Source organism: Neopsephotus bourkii, unplaced genomic scaffold (genome assembly GCF_033783945.1).
Source record: "Neopsephotus bourkii isolate Nb327-2 ecotype Australia unplaced genomic scaffold, CSIRO-AGI_Nbou_v1 NB_1655, whole genome shotgun sequence".
NCBI classification, from domain to species: domain Eukaryota; kingdom Metazoa; phylum Chordata; class Aves; order Psittaciformes; family Psittacidae; genus Neopsephotus; species Neopsephotus bourkii.
Window position 1 is genome coordinate 7,539,203 of NW_026902129.1, and position 14,732 is coordinate 7,553,934.

Here is a 14,732-nt window from a genome sequence, read left to right on the forward strand (position 1 = left end):
TTCAAGGTCTCTGGGATGCATTTTGTATGAGATGTGCTGTATGAACCATGCCTTCACTGGGCACAACTTTTTGTCTGTGGTGTTCAAGATTGTAGAGGGTGATACCCCTTCTCTTCCTGATAGATACCCGAGCAAGCTGAATGCTGTGCTGTGCAGGTACGTGGTTCTCTTTTCATAGCACTTTTCAATGTAAACTTGGAAAACCACATAACGATGACTTTTGGTTTTTAACATTTCAGCATGTTAAATAAGGACCCTTCTTTGAGACCAACAGCAGCAGAGATGCTTCAAATCCCCTTTATTGATGAACAACTAAAGGTATATAAGAAAAAGCTTCAGCCACATACTGTTGGAGTGTGTATTGTGCAAAAGCAGAATAGAGGCAGAGTGAACGTGTTGAGGGGAACAAAGTGAGATAGGAGTTCATGGGAACATTAATCAGGGGGAATTCCAGAGCTAAATTGCAAATATGCCTGAGGTAGTGAGGCGGTGAGAAAGGAAGACCTTGTCATTTTGCATCCTGAATGAATCCCTTTATAAATGTTGTAAGCAATAAGGAGAATGGGCATTTATGTGTAACAAGCACAGATCATTTGGGCCTGGGTATATATAGCCTCTAAACTGTTCTGGTTAGTCCTAGTTTTAACAAAAAACAGCATCTTGCTCTTGTGGCCCCTGCTTCAGTGTATATATTGTTTGGTGTTCTGAGAAGGAGGGGAAGGAAACTGCTCAGTCAGTTTTTGCATTACAACTGCACTGGGTCATCGCTGAAGAATCCGGATCACTTCAGCCTCAGGTGTTGACACCAGCGCTATCTTATTTCCTTGCAGAGTATGCAGTTCACAAACATGGCTGTGAAAAACAAGGCACTTGACTGGCAGAAAGAAGCTGCTCCCATTTTTGATGCTGTGTAAGTATTTTTAACTGTTTTATGGACATCAGAATACCGAATCACAGAATGGTTTGGGTTCAAAAGGAACTTAAGACCACCCAGTTCCAGCCTCCTGCCACAAGCAGGGATACCTCACACCAGACCAGGTTGCTTCAAGCCCCTGTGTCCAACCTGGCCTTGAACACTGCCAGGGATGGGGCAGCCACAGCTTCTCTGGGCACCCTGTGCCAGTGCCTCAGCACCCTCACAGGGAAGAACTTCTTCCTTATATCTAACTTGAGTTTCCCTTGTTTCAGTTTGAACCCATCACCCCTTGTCCTATCACTGCAGTCCCTGATGAAGAGTCCCTCTCCAGCATCCTTGTAGCCCCCTTCAGACACTGGAAGCTGCTCTGAGGTCTCCATGCAGCTTCTCTTTTCCAGGCTGAACAGCCCCACGTTCTCAGCCTGTCTCCATATGGGAGGTGCTCCAGGCCCCTAAGCATCCTCGTGGCCTCCTCTGGACTTGCTCCAACAACTCCATGTCCTTCTTATGCTGAGGACACCAGAGCTCCACACAGTGCTGCAAGTGGGGTCTCAAGAGAGCAGAGCAGAGGGGCAGGATCACCTCCCTTGACCTGCTGCTCACGCTGCTGGTTATCAGCTCAGTATATGGTCTGTATATACACACTATGTATAAAAGTACAGTCTTGCCAAATATTATAATGTTGTAACCACTTGTGTTGTTCTCATAGTGCTTAATATTTAGAGGAATCCATTCCTCAGAAATACAGAGGAGCCATCACATTAATGAGATGCATGATTAAGATTCAGGGAGGAACAAGAGGATTTGCAAATCAAGTATTTTTATTATACAACAGTGTAAATTGTACATGCATGTAGTATATGCACACAATAATTTAATACTCATTGGCATGTAAATTATGACCTTTGTCTTCACATTTTGAAAGTTTAAATCATCATTTTAGTATGTCATGATAAATTATAGTGCTGCTGTTTGTATAACTACTAATTATTAAGTGTGAAACCTATGATTCCTAAATGACATTAAACTGAAAGCATTTGCACTTAAACTAATATTCAGCTCATATGTCTGTAGGGTACTATTATATTATCTTGCAACTACTGTGAGAAACTTAAGACTAGCGATGTTTCTTGCCTCTTACACCAGCAATGCCTTTGCACATGATTGCTCTTTTAGGCACCGAATATATATGAGAAAAATGAATTGCATTAGATTTCAGTGCTGCACTGAAATGAAAGCAAATGTCAGCATGGGCAGCTTCATTTTGCCTTTGTAAATGAGCTCTGCAGTTTCGATGGCAGCTCACCCTCCCCTTTGCTTCCTGCCCCTGAGTTTTCTGTATATGCTTTGCTCTGTTAGAAGCTAGCACGCTCAGTATCAGGAGTCTGTGGTCCTGCGTGGACACACTGGGTATCCCTGTTTCTTCTTTCCTAAATAGCTGCCAAGACTTTAACAGTGTTTTTTTTTGTGACCTCTGCTCTTGGAGAGGACCCACAGTTTTGTGGCTGTGGTCACTTTGTAGGTGTTGCCAACTCTGCTGCTCGCAAGCATCCCTTTGGGAGAGGTGACCAACTTCAGCTTTTCCAAGGTGTAATTTATGGGCTTCAGCTGTTTCCAAGGTGTTTCCTATCGGTTGTACAAAAAAAGCAGAGCAAAGACAGTGTAATTCTACACAGCAAAATCTTCTGTCCATCTTTTTCACCCAGTGTAACTACGGGAGTGCATCTGTAAAGCTCTTATCTCTAGAAATTGTGGTTTGGGTTTCCACCCTGTCACTTCTTGCTCTCTTTTATTTGTGTCCCTGTCTTTTTATTAGTCCAAAGTTCTACAGTTTGATATAAAGAACTACCTTTAATATCAATAGGTTCTTGAACTTTGCAAGCATAAAATTAAAATGCAGCAAGAAATGATACCTGAACTGTCTAGTAGCAACTATCTAATAAATAACAGCAAGTGGAGCTAGCAGAGACTGCTATCAAGTTTTTGGCCTTACTGATGCTCTGCTAGAAGTAACCATTTGCTAATATACTGGAAATAGAGTCAGCCAGGTAGATATGCAATAGCCAGGAAGTATTAGATGTATCATTTGTCTATGGCTGCTGTATTCAAGTTGATTCAATTAATTTTGCACAGATTCCTGTCTCTTCAAATTGAGTATAGTTAGCTGCAGAGATGTTCCTTGGAGATATACCTTAAATAGTCTGGGGGCACTGAAATGTTGCCCAAATATTATGCCAATTTGTCGGGATCTGTTGTTGGAGTCGCGGGAGACAAGCCTCATGCTCTCATGGTCAGAAAGTCTCGTTTATTGATTGCAATACATCGATATTTATAGGTCATACAATCAAGTACATATCTATGCGAAGTTACACAATACGCAAGCTTATTGGCTCAAACTTTGGTGGTCGTTAGCAGCTGTTGCCACATCAGCAAGTAGCCGTTAACGATGCGCTATTTCAGCAGGATATGTATCCTGTTTCTTTGTTTCTTGAGTAACCGTTATCTGCAAGGTCGTTGTGCCCTGAGGCCTAGAGCTCAACTACTTGCACAGTATCATGGCCTTTGCTACTTAGCCATTCTGCTGTTAGGCTCTCAACACCAATTCTGTCTGAATTATATTGGGTATTTAATGCCTATTGAAACGTGAATTTTAGTCCATACCTTTATTTTGTGGGTACAAGATTTCATGTTCTCTCTTTGAGGAAGCAGTTATTTTTACCTGCAAAACACATACACAGGCTTCTACAACAGTCTGATAAAGCCACTTTCTATTATTTGTAACATAAGCTATGTTCCATATCTGGTCCATTGTCATTAGTTTGAATGGATTGAGTCCAGATGCACATCATGTATTGACAGGACATTCATGTGTATCCTAGAATCTATATCTGTTCTTATTTAAAAGTAAGTCTGTGGTCTCTAAGATGAAGAGCAAGTTCAGACTGCAAACATCATGTTCTTATACACGTGCTAAAAGGAAATAGAAAGCCAGCGTCTTCCATGCAGAGGTTCAGAGTTCCTAATAATTGTGGCGCAATGGATGACAACTGGTTTTGTTTGAGCATGGAAATTTACCTTGAAGTTTTCAAATTCAGGGCATCAATTTGACCAAAAAATAATATCCTAGGAGAAGCTTCACTGTAAATTACCTTCAGATGTGTTCCAGTCTGAGTATTTTTGGCAAAATGTTTGGAATATGCATTAAGTCATTGTCTTATGACTTTCATTGTATTTGTGAGAATGCTACCTTTTTGTATGGCTACTGGTAAGCAAAATGCCAAATAATGGCTGCGATCCCAGCTCCAAAGAGGAAGGCAAATGAAATTAAAGTGCCTCAGAAATGCTAGAGAGCAGAAAATGGGAGGAGAAATAACATGAACATAGTGAATTTCCCACATCTGCTGTAATGAAGCAATACTGCAGTCTGAGTGAGTGTACAAGGAGCTGCTTCTTATGGTGTACTCCTTAATCATTACTACTTTATATTTATGAGTCTTCTTTTCTTTCCAGGAAGTATTTTTTGCCATGTATAGTTGAACCTACTTTCTTCTGGTAAAGGCCTCTAATGGATTCCTTTATTCCAGTCCCATGCAAGTCATGCATTTTGAATAATGAAGGATAAAACTGTACAAGTTCAGTTTCGACTTGGATGCAAAATAGGTTTTTCCCCCAAGAGATTTTTATAATTTAAATCAGATTTTTTTTTTATAGGGGACAAGAAATATGTCTACATTATTCATACTTGAAGACTTGGTTCCATACTTATGAATAATTGAACTCGTCTGTGTCCTTAGCCTTTCATATTTCACACTAATATTCACATCTTTGCACTATTTCCCTCTATAGTCAGCATTTGAAAAACATAATGAGAACTTCTCATTTATTAAAATCCCGATTTCAGAATGATAGTCCACAAGGAGTGGTACAATTTGTGTGGTAACAAAACTGGGCTCTTAGATGATCAGAAGCGAATTTAGCTCAGAAGAGCAAAAATAGTAACTTGAAATGAATACTTGGTATCATAAATACATGGTATAATAAATACATATTGGTGTAAGGGAAACATGACTGTTGAGGCTTTTCAAACTATGGTTTAAGTTATGTAATAACTGCAGGATGAGAGATAAAAATCTGAGATTAATATCCATCTTCCGATACAGGACTCTCCTCTGTTGATAAATGCAGCTGAGATACATATGCCAGTAATTCATGCTCAGGTTTCAGAGATGGTCTATGGAGACCATTTTACCGATGAATTATTACTGATCAGGAGCAGAAATTCAAGAGGCCAACATGATAATTAAATCTGTCATGAAAGACACACTGATGTTCTCTTCTTTGCTAGACAGCTTGTAACGGTCAATGTAAAATGTATGGGTTATGTTGGCTTTTTCTGTGGTTCTCATTTAAAGACTGCCTTTGTACTTGGAATATGCTCAGTAATGAAGCCTGACAGGGTAAATATTTCATTGTGCTTCAACATTTATTCTTTCCAGGAGCTGAGTTTATTTTTTTTGCCATTTTCACCTGAGATGCCTGAACTGATTCATGCTCTTCATGTGTTTCAGTTTAAATTCATCTGAACAGAGACATTTGCTTTCCAAACGAAAGCCTATTTAATCTGTTCTAGAACCTGTGGATTTCTAATTATTCCAGTTGAAATGTCAACTATGTTTCAATACCAAATCAAAGTAATGATATTTACAGTTTTATATTAAGGTGTGCTTGCATGTATTCAATTCCAGGCAGAGGAAAGTTCATCTGCAAACTCTGCAGGATCTGTCTGAAGTACAGAAGATGACACCACGGGAACGCATGAGGCTGAGGAAGTTAAATGCTGCTGATGAGAAAGCAAAGAAGTTGAAGTAAGTTGAGCGTATCGCTTGCATTGTGCCCTAGCCATGCACTTTACCCATCCAACAGCCTAAGCAGACAGTAGAATTGTCAAGGCAAGAACAGAAATAGAAAAGGTCTTTAGCTGTTCAAAGTGAATGGGGATTTTTGGAAGAGTTAAAGAATTTTATGTAATAAAAAAGTCAGAACATTAGCCCAAAACTGAAATTGAGCATTGTGTTTCTGGTTAAATAAATATATGAGAGATCTTTAGATGTGTTACAATAGGTGACTTTTTCTTAACTACTTGCCATTTTAAGGATTGCACAATTAGAGGAGCTGGACATTCTGTTACAATCCAGCTTTTGTCAGTTGATTTGGCCAAAGAGATTTGCCAACAGAATAGCTCAGAGGATAGTCTTGTTAGATGGGCAGAAGACTGTATTGGACATGTTATAAAGGCTTTATGATTTATGTTTTTTAATTGAGTAATACATAATAAAAGGGGAGATTTGGAGGAGAATAAGTACCATTTCTGAGTGGAATCTGAGAAAGGGGTGGAAAGCTACATGTCTATGCATGGATTCTTTTTCTAAATGGAGAGAACAATATGCTGGTTTGATGACACACTTGACATTTCACAGTTAGAAGTATACAGTGTTTTATTTGGTATGAATGAAAATGGGAAAAGCACCACATTAATTTTTAATGGTTTCTTCAAAAGCATTTTTGCAGACTGCAATGTAAATGAACAAATGTTTACTTATTCATAGAGGGTAATAGAGGGAATACTTAATTTTGATTGCAAAAATCAGCATCTTAACCCTGTCGTGCCAAAGCCAGTCATCAGTTCAGTAAAGCAATGATGTCCTAGTAAAGAAGAACATTGTCAGGTGACATGAAGTCTAAACTTACAGCCTCAGGAACTCTGCAGCTACATAGGCCTGCAATCAAAAGTAACCGCAGTTCAGCAGAAATGCTCTGTAAAATCACATCTGAGAATTACTTGTGCCAACTTGTGATGTCCGTACCCAAAATTACAAACAGAAGAACTAAAGGCGTGAATTTCCCTTTGGAAAATACCAGTGGTCTGATGAGCATTTATGTTTGTCTGTCCCTCTGACACTTACTATTGCATTTGATGCTGGAGATGCTATGTAAATTTATTCTCATTTAAAAGAAGTCTTCTTGAATTGAAACCACTGTCTGAAAAGTATTAAATTCAACACCTCTTCTGCATGGTGTTTTCAGTAATGTGGTAGGCAAATTTTGGTACTTATATGAATTTTGTAAATAGGAAGTCTGTCTCACTTTTTGCAAATGGAGTTCTAGTTTGCTTTGCATTTTCTTTGGTTTCTTGCATTTTAATGTGTTCTAGTTAGATTTTTTCCCCAGAAAAAAAATGAATATATGTATTTTGTAATATAAAGGCAACGTATTAATCTTCAAACCTTGTTCTGAGTCGTGAACCTTTAAAATGGATCTATGTTTAGCTCTGGGTTATTGCCATCTGACTCGGCTGACAACATTTGAAACACACTTCTCTGACTGGAGATCTGCTTTCAGCAGTGCAAATCTAGAGATGGATGGGAAGAAAGTATAGTAATGGAAACTGGAAGAGCTGCTTAACATAGCACCTAGCTTAAGTCGTCCCAACAGTTGCCAACTCTTCCCCAGGTGAAGTGTTCATAGAACATAAATGTTGCATGCCTTTTGTTCACCTGAAAGGTCCCTAAATGGTGAAATAAGGTCCAAAGAATTTAAAAGCTTTGGAAGGACCAAAAAAGACTGGGACTAATAATTTACTATTTCTCAATAATATTATGCAAGTTGTGAAAGAAAAATATAATAGTGTTTTGGAATTAAGGCCTGAAAAAAGTAACCTCAAGACGATTAGATGCCATGAACATTTGGCACCATGGGAGTCTGATTATGGAATTTGGTTTTCCACAACTACATTCAGAAGTTCCCTTTGTCCACTCCCTGATACCACATCCTAACCAGAAGTATCTTGGATTTACAGACAGCTGGCAGAGGAAAAATATCAAGAAAATATGAAGAAAATGCAAGAATTCAGGTCCCGTAATTTTCAGCAGCTGAATGTTGATGTCCTACGTGTAAGTAATGGGCTATTGCTTTGGAAGCCTTGTTTACGCACATTCGGTGTACAATACTTCTCTGTTTCCCACATGCTTTCTTTAGCACTAGAGGCAGAGTCCTGTTCTGAGACTAATCATTTGGAAGTGCATCAAAGTCGGGACCACAAGGTACACTGGCTGTACCTTGTGGGTCTGTGATGAGGGAAAGTACATTCACTTGTTCGGATATGGTTTGACATACTCTGTATTCATTGCTCAATTTTGTGTTATTAAGTCACCCTTGAATCTAAATCTGCTGTCTGGTATGGACTCACTTAGAGTCTGTATGATACCAGAGGTCAAAATACGTTCATTTTCAACATAAGTTTAGAATTGTAATCCTTTAAACACTGTAATTTGGCAGGGCTGTGGGTTCTTTTCATTTGATTAGTTGAGAATATTAACATTTCAACTGGCTTTTTATTAAGAATGAAGTCTTGGAATGACTCCCAGTGTAAGCTTTAAGCTATCTCTAACAGAAGACAGGCCTGTTCAATTGTACCACTACATTTTATCACAGAGAACAGTGTCAGTTTGGAAATACTCAGTGAAAGCATCAGAGAAATAATGTGATTTTATGTAGTTGTTTTTTTTCTCCTACCTCTTCTTTCATATTCACTCTAGCTTCTATTTACCATTGTGTTTGGAGAAAATAGTATGTTCAATGTGTCCCTGCTATATGGCTGAGTCAGTATTGATCTCAATACAGGTCGCAGCTATTGTGTAGATCAGGGCAACCACTATATTGTGATCCTGCTGAAAGCTCTAACTCTACCTATTTCTCCATGCTGCTTCATTTGACTAAGGAATCTGGTGGGCAGACTTCAAAACCTCCAATTCATTCTCAACCAGCCACTACATGTGACTATGCATTCACAAGGCATGATGAACCAAGTGGAAATGGGTCAAGTCAACTCTGCGCGTCTGAATTTGCAGACCATGGTAAGAATCCCAAATTTGATGTTGAAATAGAACTTCCTATCATGAGATATGCTGACTTGGAAAGAAATAGCTTTAACTTTACACATATGAAATGACCTGTGTTAGAAGAGCATTTCCTGAATCATCTCTTCAGTGCAAAAATGAGGAGAAGAATTCAGAGCATTAGCACCTTTGATACACCTCGATTCCATTTGCTTTATCTGTAACGATGAGAGAAGCAGATGGAAACTCTGAACAGTGCATATTGATACTGTCATCAAATACCTATTGTCTAAAGAGTATGAAGTTCTGTATAACATGTACTTTTCTCTAGATAGATGACCAGATAGTCAAGCTTTTCAAAAAGGGTCAGGAAAATCTCTTTAGGAGCACATTTGCAAGTGTTGTTTCTACAGTGTTCTGGAATAGTGTCATACCCTCAAATACTTAAGAACCATCGTGGAAGCATTATATTGGTGAAACACTTTTAATCAGGTTAGAATCTTGCAAGAACGCATTAATATACTTGGAAGTATGAAAACTACTTTTGTGACTAGCTCTGCCTTTAGTGTTGGTTTAAGCACATCTGTGATGGTATATGTGAATAAATACAAGGCATCAACATTAGTTTGTGGTGGAGGTGGGGCTTTTTAGTAGCAAATGTCTTTTTCTTTCACTATAATCTCGTTTACGTCTATTGGGTTGGCTTGATATTCCACAGTATAAGGAAGGATGACCTGTGTAGGAGAGAACCCAGCTGCTAGAAATACATCCTAAGGGGAAGATGGATGTATTTCAATTGCTTGCAAATAGAGGACCAAGAGAAAGCAGTAAATGTGGGTGGGAGATGTACCAGATACCTAAACAAAGATACCTAAATAGAAACAGAAAAACATGCATGAAAAGAAATAAACTGATGTTTCTGCCTTTAGAGGTCATTAAGCTGTTAAACCATAATGACAGAAATTAGATGCATTTATATTTGTGATGCAGAAGCTGGGTCAATCCATTGTATGAAACTGAATGTATGTTTTAAGTGCTTTTGCCAAAGCCTCTGACATTGAAGTGGTGGGCTCATGGCAGAAAAGCATTATGGATAGGCAGAAGAAATTACATGGTTTCTCTTTGCTTTGTGAATAACTTGTTATTCCTGAAACTGACGTCAAAGCTGTTACTTATACTATTCAGTACTCACACTCTTATCTTTAAACATTTCAGTGCAATCATGCATGTCCATCAACTTCATCAGGGACTAGTGATAGGACAAGGAGTGATGGGTTCAAACTGAAACAAGGGAAACTCAAGTTAGATATAAGGAAGATGTTCTTCCCAGAGAAGAGCTGTGCCCAGAGAAGCTGTGGCTGCCTCATCCCTGGCAGTGTTCAAGGCCAGGTTGGACAGAGCTTGGAGCAACCTGGTCTAGTGTGAGGTGTCCCTGCCCGTGGCAGAGGGTTGGGACTGGATGATCTTAAGGTCCTTTCCAACCCAACCCATTCTATGATTCTAAAATAAGGAACTAGTGATAGGACAAGAGGAAACGGCCTCAAGCTGCACCAGGGCAGGTTTAGATGGCACTGAGGAACAATTCCTTCCCCAGAGGGTGCTCAGGCATTGGAACAGGCTGCCCAGGGCAGGGCTGCAGTCACCGTCCCTGCAAGTGTTCACACAGCGTGGAGACGAGGCCTCAGTGCCATGGGTTAGTGGTGGCCTTGGCAGTGCTGGGAATGGTTGGACTGAGTGAGCTTAAAGGGCTTTTCCAGCCTGGTTGATTCTGTCATTCTGTGTTTGTGTGTAGGAAGAGGTCAAGTTGAAGGGGCAAAATAAGATGACTACTCGTGGGTTTTAAATTCTTTTTACAGAAGAAGAATGTGAAAATCAAGGGCAGGTCATTTAGAGGGGCATATTATGTGACCTCTCCCATCTGTGTTATATTCCTTTTTATTTCTATATACTGCAAAGGTGATAACACGTTAAATCCCTTACCTTAGTATGTTCCAATCCATTATACCTGGCAAACCCCAGATTTCATTACAATTCCGAAAAAGCTAACTACATTCCGATAAATGCATGCATTCTTTCTATATTTCCATTGCTAATTGTAAGTTATGGGTATACCGCTTTGAATTTCAAGTGTGCAAAGTTCATTTGACTCTCAAATAGGAAAAGTTCACTCATTATAGAATATTGTGGGTTTTTTCTTCTACTCTGCTGCTTTTTTTACAAGTTTCATTGGCAGATTTTCAAGGTATTTTGGTAAATCTGTGGAAGGTTAAAAGCCTGCAATATTTCTGAGCACATGTTTAAGCATCTCTGCACACACTGATGTTGCTTAGTGCCTCTAAAACAGTACTTACGCATACTGACTGGGTAGCAGAGTAACACTCCAAAATACAGTCATACAAGCAATCACCACCCAAGGCCTTTAGGAAAACCATGTCTTGTTCTATGTTTCAGTCTGGCAAGTCAAAATAGAAGAGAGTAATAATAAGTGGTGTTAAGCAACTTGCTGCATTATTCTTGTTCCAGTATCCTTTGTAACCAGGAAGACTTGGCTTAATTAAGAAGACAGTGTTGGAGTGACTTCTACTGCAGTTTATGCACTGGTCTCTTATGTGGTTATCCTGCTTCCAGGATCATAAGGCATATTCCCTAACTTACTACTTGCTGAAATGATATTATGGGATGTTTGCGAAGAGGAGCTTGCCTGTTTAGTTCTAGCATTTGCAGTTACCAGTCCTTCACTCACCCTTGGCACGTGGGATGACGAGAGGGTGCCAGTGTGCCCCTGTGACCTGCTCATCACTCCCTGGGTTTCATTGCTCGGTTTCCCACTGAGATCCAACCTTGTCCCAGGTTCAGTTAAAGGAATGATAAGTCTGATTTAATCTAGCAAGAGCAAGGTTTAACAGAGGTTGCAAGGTTTAGCCACGAAGGGGAAAATAAAACAATGACTTCTCCACTTCTCCTCACCACCCTCCTTTTTTTTATTTGACTGAAGCTTTATTCTTCTTGTTCAAGGAATTGTTCCCTAGAATTGTTGCCTTTGGGAAGCTTATTTGGCTGCGTGGCTGCGTGGAGACTTCTTCTGGGGAGCTGGGCCAAATTATGGTGACATGGGAAGCTGGAGCCAATTCCAACTGAGGGATAATTTGCTCAGAAAGCAGCTGTAAATACTGAATTAGGTTGCAGTTTCTACTAGCTGAGCTTGCAGTCCATGTGACTGTCAGGCAACTGGCTGGAGGAAATGAGAGAGCGACCTCAGTGAAGAGGTTTATGTTCTCCTGGCTATTTTAGCTGTGCCACAGAGCAAAGTGTGCCCCTGCAATGTAGTAAATATGTTGGCTTTCACCACTTCATTTCATCTAGGTGTTTAAGGTCTCAATACCTTTTCCCTGGGTTCGCTTGGTTGCAAGCATTCACTTGTTTCTGTACTTGGTCAACATATAACTTATATTACTGCTTACATCTAAATTAAATGCATTTCACGTCCTTGGTACAACCAGACTCACAGCTGCTTGCGCCAGTTTGGATCCGAACCTTTCCTATTTTTTTTCTACTCTTTCAATAACTCCCAGTTGTAAAAATAATCCTCAATCTATGTCTTAAAACTGGCATTTCTTGAAGTGAATCTTGAGGAGAAGAAAATGACCATCTTTTCGCATTAACACATGGGCTCTTTACTTCCTAATGCTGTCATCAGCCTGAGAGGGAAAGCCTCAGGCAGTCTCACCCAGATTCAGCAGGAAAACGGAGATTGAAAGGATGCTCTGAATGATCAAAACATAGAGTAAGAACTCAAGAGCTACCTCCAGAACTGATGGCATAAGGTAGCTTCATGGTAAGTTTTCCTTTAATTTACAGCTCTTGCTCTGTTCCTGCTGGAAACTGGGCAAATAATAGGGCAACCTTTACAATAACAGGGCCTCATTGTGCATAAAGGAAATGGCTCCCATGGCTCACTAAATACTCCCTGTTATTGACTACATCACTATCTTGTTCTTTCTCTTCATCCGTCCATTGGTAATAAAAGAATTTCTGGGTATTTGGAAAACGTTTTGATTTGCTGGACTTTAAATTGTGCTTGAAAGGCAGCACGGCTTCATTTTCATCGTCACTGCCTGCCAGAGCTCCCCTATCTGTATACATGACAACTAGAAAATCAGGAGGAACCCCTTCCCCAGGAGACAGAGAAAACAAACCACTCAGAAAATCAGGGAAAATATGTTCTTTCTGGCTGCTCATTTTTGTTAACAACGCCTTTTAGCAGCTCCTTTCTCCCTCTCATGCTTTGTCTCTGTACATACTAATAAAATACCCGAAGGTGGAAGGTTTGGGGAAAAGAGCTGTGTCTTTAAAATAAAACATTTTTCTTGGAAATTTGATTTTTCCTTGGAAAAAACCCATTTAGAATCTAGCTAATTCCTTTCTAACATCAAGTAGTAGAAGATCCTCATAAGGCTGCCCTGACTTCCATCCTCTGTATCTCTGTTTTTCTGGACATCTCACAGTAGGTAAATCATCACTCCGTGAAGCCCACTGGTGAAATGAAGCCTTTTTCTTTTTTGAATGCTAAAAGGAGAATTATAAAGTATTAATGTTAAACTTTGGTTGTATTCCTAGTTCTCATTTAGAACAGCCCCTTTCACTTTATGTCAATGCAGTACATGGCCATGTGAGAAGGTACTTCTTTTAATGACTTCATAGTTCTTTTGTGCTTAGCAGAAAGGATTGTCCTGGATTTTCCTGGGCATGGAAGTGCTGTTACATGCATTAGTTAATTCATTAAGTACATTTTCTGAGAGTCTTTTTCAGCTTAGCTTCAACGAGCCAGACAAAAGCTTTCACTGACTTCTTGTTGAAGGTGTCAGAGCTTAAAAATGCATTTCTCTCCTATAGTTGACCAAAGGATGGTCATTCTCTTTGATGGTTTTTGTCCTGCACTGGGAGAAAAACCTAAACCAATCTGAGTAAGCTTAAGTTATAATAATGGAGTTATCTGATTTTTCCTAATCATATGAGTATTGGCCTGAACTGCAGAGGGGCACAGAGCCCTTGGTCTCCTTTGCAGTGCCAATTTCTCATTCAGGATGAGGTAGCTCTGGGAATCATGCCTATGTTTCCAACCTCTCTCCTAGTGACAGTGCTTCGGTCGAAGGCAGAAATCCCTGTCTTTTTCCTCCCTCTGTGATAATGGATGCACTGCTCTGAAGAATGCTGGTCAGCCCTGTTCACCTCCTGCTTTTGCCTGTGGCTTGTGAGAATGTGTACGCATTGCAGGGACATACAGAAACAAGCACGTTTCTGCTAACCTTTTGAGTGTGTATGTCGGATATGTGCACACCCAAATAGACCTGGGATAATTCTAAGCAGTTTGTTTGCAAAGCATCATGTAACCACAGAAACATAAGATAACTGAGGTCGGAAGGGAGTGCTGGCAGTCTAGTCCAACCCCCTGCAGTTGCAGATGCGGAAAAGGAATGCTTTGCTCTGCTCCTGCCTCATTCCCCAACATGGCTCATGTACAAAGCCATGCAGGGGGGCAGTGCAGCTTGTGTCCTGCCCATCTTTCTTGACTTCTCAAGCTCCCTGTAGCAGTGTGTGGTAGCAGAGCTGTGGTAGTGATGCTTTTTAGTGTCTTGGTTCATGTCGCCATAACACTGAGAGTGCATTGTCTTATGACAGTATATGTTTGTCAGAGCAGTTGAATGATCTGCTCCTCACATTGCTGTCTGTAGCAGTGTGCAGACTAAGGAGTGCAGCTACATGGAATTAGAGGATTCCTTTAGATGGGAAAGTGCCAGCTGAGAAAATCTGCCTTTTCCAGAGATGTGATGAAGCCTTGGGATTAGAAAAGCACAATAGACCTTGAAAGCCAAGTTTTACTTTGTTTCTGTGAATACAAATGGTGAAAATGAGTATATACC

At 40.0% G+C, this 14,732-nt stretch overlaps 1 protein-coding gene across 2 annotated transcripts in view; it reads left to right on the forward strand.

The window, feature by feature from the left end:
• The window catches only part of NEK11 (NIMA related kinase 11), a 69,254-nt gene that overhangs the window by 33,491 nt on the left and 21,031 nt on the right, over positions 1-14,732 (forward strand). For both annotated transcript variants that reach the window (XM_061374975.1, XM_061374976.1), the window contains exons 7-10: positions 7-156; positions 5,662-5,781; positions 7,773-7,866; positions 8,694-8,829. In XM_061374975.1, the coding sequence (XP_061230959.1) occupies positions 7-156; positions 5,662-5,781; positions 7,773-7,866; positions 8,694-8,829 (500 nt within the window). The remainder of the gene's footprint in view (positions 1-6; positions 157-5,661; positions 5,782-7,772; positions 7,867-8,693; positions 8,830-14,732) is intronic.